At 39.1% G+C, this 10,067-nt stretch overlaps 1 protein-coding gene across 1 annotated transcript; it reads right to left on the bottom strand.

Moving 5' to 3' along the window:
• Positions 1-962: 962 nt before the first annotated feature.
• Positions 963-8,932, bottom strand: GALR2 (galanin receptor 2). The gene is made up of 2 exons (XM_073681193.1): positions 7,902-8,932; positions 963-2,437 (listed from the first exon to the last, which is right to left on the bottom strand). Exons 1-2 carry the CDS (start codon positions 8,243-8,245, stop codon positions 1,660-1,662), a joined length of 1,122 nt encoding a protein of 373 aa, XP_073537294.1. The 5' UTR covers positions 8,246-8,932; the 3' UTR covers positions 963-1,659.
• Between the last annotated feature and the right edge of the window lie 1,135 nt (positions 8,933-10,067).

Below are 10,067 nucleotides of genomic sequence, written 5' to 3'. Positions count from 1 at the left end.
TCATGTGAGCCAGTTTCTTTGTAGCACTTGATGGTTTTTGCAACTGCACTTGGGGACACTTTCAAAGTTTCCCAATTTTTCAGACTGACTGACCTTCATTTCTTAAAGTAATGATGGCCACTCGTTTTTCTTTACTAAGCTGCTTTTTTCTTGCCATAATACAAATTCTAACAGTCTATTCAGTAGGACTATCAGCTGTTTATCCATCAGACTTCTGCACAACACAACTGATGGTCCCAACCCCATTTATAAGGCAAGAAATCCCACTTATTAAACCTGACAGGGCACGCCTGTGAAGTGAAAGCCATTTCCGTTGACTACCTCTTGAAGCTCATCAAGAGAATGCCAAGAGTGTGCAAAGCAGTCATCAAAGCAAAAGGTGGCTACTTTGAAGAACCTAGAATATGACATATTTTCAATTGCTGCACACTTTTTTGTTAAGTATATAATTCCACATGTGTTAATTCATAGTTTTGATGCCTTCAGTGTGAATGTACAATTTTCATAGTCAGGAAAATACAGAAAAATCTTTAAATGAGAAGGTGTGTCCAAACTTTTGGTCTGTACTGTATATTGATATTACATGAGCCACCAATCACAATAAGTGATATTCACCATTCACCTCCTCCCCTCTCTGCAAGATGACCTCTGCACAGATCACAGAGCATGCCAAGAACTATCCCTTATGGAACTTTTTGTTCATATGGTTTATGTGGCTGTCATAAATCATATCTCTGAATTGCTGATACCAGCAACTCTAGCAAGATGGCTAACCCCATAATCAGAAGCACAAAAAAGGTAACAGAAATCTATAATAAGAAAATAAAATATAGATGAGAAAAAAATATGTAATAGGTATTTGGTTTTAATTAGTAAAAACAATATAAGTGATGCATTCCCTTTAAGGTAGTTTCTTTATTAAAGGTCTGCTTAAACGGTGAATAAGCAATGTTACATTTTAATATAAACATATCAGCAAATTAGCAAAATTATTAATGAACTAATTAATAACATTGCATTTTACTATTTAAGGCATGCTGGCTTCACAACTCTAAAAATAAAGCCTGGATCAGTGCTCAGAAGGGGTTGTTTGAGATCTAATTAGGATCTGGTGACATTTATACCAATGAGGTGCTGTTTCTAAAATGAACAAAAAAACAGCAGACCCTTTTTTAGCTCTCAAACCATCCCTTTAAGATACATTTATGTGCGTGTTGTTAAATGACAAAAAATGCAGTTACAGAATGTTGCTTTCTTGCACGTTAATGATTATTGGTGGTTCAAATGCATTGGACAGTCAAGAAAAGCAGTTATATACTGTAGCTTTCAGATGCACATGCTGCCACTCATCTGTCCTCGACTGAGACGCAGATCATCAAGTTACTTCTTTTTATAAAAATCCCAATAAAGCCCATAAGAATGCTAAGTCAGTGCTGATGGATGCTCATAGATCATATTAATTTGTATTCGTAGTCTCCACAGTGTACATGTTTTTTGGACTATCAGGGTCAAAGAGAACATTTGCCACTTTGGTATTAGAAATGTTTATCATTGGATATTGGTTATTGGCTGTTCAGCACATTTTCTGGAATGAATAGTTGCGTTGAAGAATGATGTTGAAGACTTCTCTCTTCGTTTCTTCCATCTTGACTCTCAGAACTAGGTAACGTTAAATGTGATGAAAGCAGATCCTCTTTTATCGCCATTTCTTTCTGTATCTTTCCATGGGCTTCCGGGATCTTGACAACAGGCGGAGCAGTGCAACGGACCTTCACTTAACTGAGTCACCTCTGTACATGCCACTTCTAATGTGCTGACTCCCGCATGGGCTGCAGGGACCACATGGATCTTGTTGGCTGACCTTTGGCGCAACAACAGGCAACGGAATATCTTGCGAAATCCTTTCCGGAAGTGTTTTGAGACTAGGGCATAAACCACTGGATTTACACAAGAGTTGGCATAGGAAACTAGGTGTGAGAGAATACGTAGGGCATATGTGAAGTTATTAAGGGGAAAGTATCCAAACCACATGCAAAGAATTACAAGGTGGTGAGGAAGCCAACACAAGCAGAACAAGACTGCAACAATGATGATCATGCGAGTCACCCTCCTCTTGGCCCTCTTTGATTCAGACATATCTTCAATGGGGTCTACAGAAGTCCAGAGATATCGAATAGTGCGGGCATAGGTCAAACTAAGAACAAGCACAGGAATAACATAGCTGAAGATAAAAGTACAAAGATCCATAGTCTTACGATGAGAGATTTGCCACACAGGGTGGCAGACAGTAAGATTAGCCATCTGGAATTCCTGGTAATAACTGAGATATGGTCCCGAGAAGATTAATGACAGACTCCAGATGAGGGTGATAGCCATTAGAGCATTCTTGGGTGTACGTAGTTCTCTTGAGCGCAGTGGGTAACGTATAGCAAGGTACCTTTAAGAAAAAAAAACATTAAGGGATTACACTTTTATGACAACATTAATCACTGACGTTTCAATATATATATATATATAAATGTAACGCGTAAACTAATACACAATATAATAAATCGCATTGGAAAAAGCATACATTCACTACAAAACACTATAGCAGGGTAGTAAGAAGGTAACACAGCAGTCCTCCCTCTGACCTCTACCTAAGAGGGTTGCTTACTAGTGATGAGCAAGTATGCTCTGTTAACCCTTTCGGTGAGCATTCTCGGGTGCTCGCCGAGTATCTTCAGCATACTCGGGTGTTATGTTTCAGTCACTCCGTGTGCATGATTTGCGACTGTTTTGACAGGTTTAATACATGTGAGGAATGCCTAAGAGTGACTGAAACATGACACCCGAGCACGCTGAAGATACTCGGGAAACACCCAAGCATGCTCGTAAATCTCGAGTAACGAGCATGCTCGCTCATCACTAATGCTTATATGATGAGATCTGCCATGATTTGGGATTCATATAGAAGCCAACAGAAATATTTTGTATGCTTACATATGAATTTGGAGGCCTACAGAGGTATTGTGAGGACCCCAAAGACTTCTATGGATGTCATATGACAGTTTCATAAAATTTGAAAGTACAGTAGTTTGGAGCAATAATATGGTTGTGTGGTCATAAGCCTTATCTAGCATAGTGTCTATGGTTTAATCTACATAGAATATGTAAAATTAACCGACTTCGTAAGAAGAATCTGTTTGCTCCTTTTATATAGAAAAGCCAATTTATTCAGGGCACTTGGTTTGTACTAGAGACACTTAAATGCTTTCGCAGTAATTTTCAATCCATAACTCATTTATGTTCTCACAAAGAAGCTGCAGCAATAATCTGTTGATGCCAATTATATTGAGAGGTGTTTCTAGTGGCAATTACATTAAAAGGTGTTAGTACGGTAGTAAGTGCAATTGTTGAAAAAGTTTTATGTCTGATAGCTGGTCAATTATAACATAGAGATATCTCTCCGAGATATAAAGAATGGCTTTAGTGTGGCAGGGCAGGCACCGCAGAATAATGAGGTGTTACCTCTACCTCTGTAAGGAGGGTGTCCTAGATACACAAAGCTGAACTGTTTGGGACATATTTACCAAAACTGTCTTAATATTTAGACTGCACCAAATTTATCACAGGGATTCATTCTGGTCTTTAGACACTTTTTTCTAACTTTAAAGCAAATCTGACACCAGATTTCACAATACAAACTGCATACATTAATTCGAATTTTAAGACCTGAGGAGGCTGATGTATTTACTTTGAATATACATGTCAGACTAGCTGTAAAATCCTAACATGAAAATGAGCATTTTTTGAACCCAGCTATAGAGTGAAATAGCATATGAGTCCAACTATATTAATCTCCACCCACGTAGCTGCTGCAGCTTGTGCTGAGCATTATGAAATCTCATCATCAGGATGGAGGAAGAACACTGAGGAGCTGTCAACCTGGCAAAAAAATTGTTACATTTCCTCTATAGCTTTTTCCTCTATTTCCTCTAGAGGTTTTCCTCTATTAGACTACCTTTTCTTAAAGGAAATCTGTCAGAAGGTTTTTGTTCTGTAATCTGACAGCAGCATGATGTAGGGGAAGAGACCCTGATTCCAGCTATGTTTCACTTAGTTTAGTGGGTGCAGCAATTGTGATACAATCTGTATTTTCTCTGCTGCAGATCTAACAGTGCTCAGAATGCTGAGCTCTGTAAAACCCCGCCCACACCACTGATTGGCAGCTTTCTGGGTACACTATATATTTACAGAAAGCTATTAGTGGTGGTAGGGGAGTTACCAAGAACAAGTTGACCAGGAGGCATGGAACACCTTGTCCTGTCGTGATAATCTGCTATTGATGAAACAATGATTTTGTTGAAAAAGCAAAACGCAACCCAGTAAGTGACACATTGCTGGAATCATGGTCTCTGCCCCTATACCATGCTGTTCTTAGATTACATAGCAGAAACCTGCTGACAGATTCACTATAACAGCTCCACTGCCCATCATAAAATAAAAAAAAGACTGGCTCCTATGGTAGCGCTGTGTCCCCCAGCTGTCACGTGTCATTTTTTGGCTGCTACTTGACCACTGCAGCCAATCATTAGTGTCTAACTGGCTCCAGCAGTCACATGACATAAGAGCAACAGTCTTTACTGACAGAGCGCATTCCATTACGGATTATACACAAATTCTGACATGGATATTCAAACTTATAGCATCCTTCTCAGGTCTAAGAGATCTTACTAATGTATGCAATTTGTTTTGAGAAACCTGGTGACAAGTTGGCTTATTTTGGTTGGCTTATATTGTGCAAATAATTTTGGTACACAATGGCACATTGTAAGCAACACCTTTTTTCCGTTAATCCATTCGCCTTTCCCCAAAAGCCATGATGTTTTGTCAAGTGAATCAATTTTTTTTTTAAAACACCTAACACATGTGGTGCAAGGTATGTACACTACCATTCAAAAGTTTGGGGTCATTTAGAAATGTCATTATTTTTGAAAGAAAAGCACATTTCTTTTCAATGAAGCTAACATTAAATGAATCAGAAATACACTCTATACGTTGATAATGTGGTAAATGACTATTCTAGCTGCAAACGTCTTGTTTTTATTGCAATATCTACATAGGTGTATAGAGGCCCATTTCCAACAACCACCACTCCAGTGTTTTAATGGTACATTGTGTTTGCTAACTGTGTAAGAAGGCTATTGGATGTTTAGAAAACCCTAGAAAACCCTTGTACAAGTATGTTAGCCAAGCAGAAAACGGTTTGGCTGATTTGAGAAGCTATAAAATTGACCTTCCTTTGAGCTAGTTGAGAATCTGGAGCATTACATTTGTTTGTTCCATGAAACTCTCAAAATGGCCAGAAAAAGAGGACTTTAATGTGAAACTTGACAGTCTATTCTTGTTCTTAGAAATGAAGGCTATTCCATGCGAGAAGTTGCCAAGAAACTGAAGATTTCCTATAATGGTGTGTACTACTCCCTTCAGAGGAGAGCACAAACAGTCTCTAACCAGAGCAGAAAGAGAAGTGGGAGACCCAGCTGCACAACTGAGCCACAAGACAAGTACATTAGAGTCTCTAGTTTGAGAAATTGACGCCTCACAGCTCCTCAACTGGCAGCTTCATTAAATAGTACATGCAAAACGCCAGTGTCAACGTCTACAGTGAAGAGGCGACTCCGGGATGCTGGCCTTCAGGGCAAAGTGGAAAAGAAAAAGCCATATCTGAGACTGGCTAATTAAAGGAAAATATTAATATGGGTAAAAGAACACAGATATTGGACAGAGGAAGATTGGAAAAAAGTTTTATGGACAGATAGAATCAAAGTTTGAGGTGTTTGGATCACACAGAAGAACATTTGTGAGACGCAGAACAACTGAAAAGATGCTGGAAGAGTGCCTGATGCCATCTGTCAAGCATGGTGGAGGTAATGTGATGGTCTGGGGTTGCATTGGTGCTGGTAAAGTGGGAGATTTATACAAGGTAAGTGGGATTTTGAATAAGGAAGGCTATCACTCCATTTTGCAATGCCACGCCATACCCTGTGGACAGCGCTTGATTGGAGCCAATTTCATCCTACAATAGGACAATGACCCAAAGCACACCTCCAAATTATGCATGAACTATTTAGGGAAGAAGCAGGCAGCTGGTATTCTATCTGTAATGGAGTGGCCAGTGCAGTTACCAGATGTCAACCACATTGAGCTGTTGTGTGAGCAGCTTGACTGTATGGTACGCAAAAAGTGCCCATCAAGCTTCAGAAAGCATGGGGTGAAACTTCTCAAGATTACCTCAGCAAATTAACAGCTAGAATGCTAAAGGTCTGCAACGCTGTAATTGTTGCAAAGGGAGCATTCTTTGACAAAAGCAAAGTTTGAAGGAGAAAATTATTCTTTCTAATAAAAATCATTATTTCTAACCTTGTCAATGTCTGGACTATATTTTCTAGTCATTTTGCAACTCATTTGATAAATAAAAGTATGAGTTTTCATGGAAAACACAACATTGTCCGGGTGACCCCAAACTTTTGAACGGTAGTGTACGTCAGATTTATTTTTTTTACTAATATACACCACAATTCACGTTATCACCCCTCTAGCCAGTAACATAGTAACATAGTAACATAGTTTGTAAAGCCGAATAAAGACTTGCGTCCATCAAGTTCGACCTGTTAGTTCTGAGTTCAGCGGCTTGTGCCCTGAGCTTAGCGGCTGTGCCAAAGCTGACGGCGCTCGCTGATGAACTCGCTGCATGAACACTGAGCTGAGTGAGTGGCTGGAGTGATGACGCGCGCTCGTGATGTGGCGTCACTGCTGGGACCGGAGCAGTGGCAGGGAACTGGCGCTAGACCTAGGGCGGGAAAGTACCTGCTGAGTTTGTTGTATTTTACCCAGTTTCCTGAAAGGGGACTTTAATATCATAAGAATGGCTGCAAATTTTAATAAGCAGTAAATTGCAAAAGTGTTTGTTTTTTACAAAACTGCCTGAAGTTCTATCTATGAAAATCAGAATAACAATTTAATAGAATGATGTGGCTCTACAGAATGATTTATCCTGAATCAGAAGTTTGTGGTGTGTTGGTTATTGAAAAACATATAGTAATAGTGCTAGGATATATAAATTAGGGAGAATAACACCAATGTGTCAACATAGTGCATAAAATTGCCACAATTTGCCAGATGGGTTAGATATTGCTTTTTTCATCCTAGCTAGATATCATATATAATTTAATATGTTTACCCTGTCTATGGCACAGTTTATAACCCCTCTAAATTAAATCTCTTTTTTTCTAGACACTGTCTAGTAGATTCTTTAATCACTCTTTCCTTAAAATGATATGTTTATGAACAGAGTCGAAGGTCCCAGACTTTACCAATGTGCTTTAATTTCAATATGATTATATATAAAGTGCAATTCTGATATATATTATAATAGAACTACTGTAAAACACTGTATATCAGATCACGCTGCTTCAGACAACTACCTTAATACATCAGTAAATGGCTTGTGCTAAAGGCATTGTGCACATATTGTATTACAGTCTGACCTTTCCTTACATGGTTAGCTTCAGAATTTTATTCTGTTGTAAATCTGTGAAAATCTCTCTTTTTAATAATGTTTTTCACTCTGGAAATAAACTACATTATTAACAGGAAAATAAGCTACTGCAGGTTTTTGTGCACATTTTTTTAGTTTTTTTTTTTGTAGGGAGATTTTCCTACAAAATGTTGAAGTTAAAATGCAAAAGCTGCTACTGTGCTCATTCACTGCAATAAAATATGCTTTTAGCTCTTTTCTCTCTAGATATAACTGAATAAATACAGAAGTCTGGGTATAGATCCAGCCTAGCTGAGCATAAATGAATACATTACTTAATCAAGGAGCTTCAAAATCTATAATCCCGAGATGTTCTTACCTGTCCAGTGACACTGTAGTCAGGGTGAAGCTGGAGGCATACATGGTGAGATATATGAAAAAGTGCACAGCTTTGCACATAAATGGGCCAAATACCCAACTGTCCAGGGTGTAAATGGTGGCTTGAAATGGTACACAGAATATGATGAAACAAAGGTCTGCAACTCCTAAGTTCAAAATGAAGAGATTGGTGGTGTTATTTATCTTGCCATTCCTTAACAGAACTGCCAGGACCAGACTGTTGCCCACTGTACCCACTAGGAAAATGAGAAAATATAACACTGGGATAAGCACCGACTCTGGATGATAGCTGTCTGAAGATGACATCTGGATAGAGACATTCATCCTCTCTGCCTGATCTGTAACCCTAGAAAGGCCACATGACAGTTCACACCTGGTCAATAAATCCTGACAATCCTTCTGTTGTGATCAGTAGACAGTGTTGGTTAATTGATAATTACCGCCATCTGTTTTACATGAAGTCAATAATGATTATTCCTTATCAATACAAGTCTCAAGCTCACAGTACAGTATTCTTAGTGATGACCAGGGAAGTCCACTGCATGGTTAATCCAAGGGTTAGTCTCATGGAAGGAGTGATGGATCTATGACCAAGCCAAGTCAATCAGTCAACAGCTGTTTGGCCAGAGGCAAAAATCCCATTGCTACATAAAACCTCTCACAATATCTTAACGAATGATATAAATATCCAAAAACTGCGTAGATTTGTTCTTTGGTCCAACTACAGGACTTCTAGTTTGTTCCAGATCCTGGAGAAGTTAAGCTGCTGCTTCATTATCTTGGCTCTTGACTTGTGAATGTCATGTTCTGTTCTTGTTAATGTCTGACTGCTCACCACCCATGCTGAGAGTTTTATAAGCTTTCTATAAAAACTTAAGCACTGTCAGCGAGCTCTTCGTAAGTAATCAGGATGAGGAACCTCTCCTGCTTGAAGCCCCCCTCCTTGTATGCAGCCTGGTTTTGTGTGTGTGTGTCGCGAATAGTTCTCAGAATAAATAGATGAGAAGCATCCCGTTTCCACGGAGATAAAAAGGTACAAAAAATAGTGATGGTGTCCATAGTAACTAACTCCCCTAATCTATTCATTAGGCAGACGTCAGTGGTGTGCAAGGGGAAGCGTGTCATGTCTGTGGGACTACTAAATTAACAAACTTGGTGAAGTGGCTAGCAGATGTAAGCCAGACCAGCAGGCAAATGCTGTATAAGGTTAATTATCTCAATTCATGCTCTTTAAGTGTGTTTCTATTTTTAAATACATATTAACTTATTTAATAAAGCAACAAAAGAATAGACAAAACATGTAGATATCAGCTAGAACGATTCAACAACAAATACAAATATGAACATTTTTCTTAAAAATCATTATTACTATGTCTGTATTACTGATGTATCAGAGGCACCAGATCACTCATCAGATTACAGCAGCCTATTGAAGCCTTTCAAAGAGGGAAGGTGGAGGAGGAGGAAGTGAGAGAGAGCCATAAGTACACACAGACTAATGCTGCTGCTTTATAGTGTTTTATCTTCTAGAGCTGGATTCACAGCTACACTACACAGATGCATAATACACACTATGCTGCTGTTGCTTTTGAAGTTATGCCATATACATACAAGACTGAGGAAATAATTAATGTATCTGTATGGGAGACATCATAGCACCTAGGCTTGACTTACTAACTCAAATAACTGATAATTAGACTTAAATCCTGTAGAGACTGGTGAAAAATACAGAATACTAGTAATATAATGGCCATAAAAAGTGTTGCTTCTGATGTATACATATTGTCATACAAGGTGTGGGAAAGACTTAGTGCAACACAAAGGGAAGAGGGAAAGGGAGCCCAGACACTATTTAAAGGGATGAAGTGGAGACCTCCTAGGTTGATCTAGCGTCACCCTGTCTCCCCTAATGTCCCTGTATTGGCTCTTCACCAATCGCTGCACGCGTGCCTCGCCCTGTCTTTCCCTGGCGTCTGACTAAGACTAGGGAAGGGAGGAGATGAGCACTAGTCGATCTCCACTAAACACCATAGACAACAGGGGTGGACAAACAGGGGCAAATTGTTTAGCTTTAGACGAACTCCAGACAAATGCGCACACGTCCTCAAGCTCCAGAGAGGACGAAGTACTGCTCTTGCTAAAGCTT

Source organism: Phyllobates terribilis, unplaced genomic scaffold (genome assembly GCF_046119375.1).
Source record: "Phyllobates terribilis strain yellow unplaced genomic scaffold, ASM4611937v1 Scaffold_5__5_contigs__length_657084704, whole genome shotgun sequence".
In the NCBI taxonomy this organism is placed as follows: domain Eukaryota; kingdom Metazoa; phylum Chordata; class Amphibia; order Anura; family Dendrobatidae; genus Phyllobates; species Phyllobates terribilis.
Note: the sequence above shows the minus strand (reverse complement) of the source record. Positions and strands in the feature narration are given on the sequence as shown.

What these genes read in the sequence shown, in the direction of transcription:
- GALR2 (XM_073681193.1), bottom strand. Translation starts at nt 8,245, where the DNA reads ATGAATGTCTCTATCCAGATGTCATCTTCAGACAGCTATCATCCAGAG. An exon ending in ACTACAGTGTCACTGGACAG is followed by an intron (nt 2,438 to 7,901) that starts GTAAGAACATCT and finishes TTTTTCTTAAAG; the next exon opens with GTACCTTGCTATACGTTACC.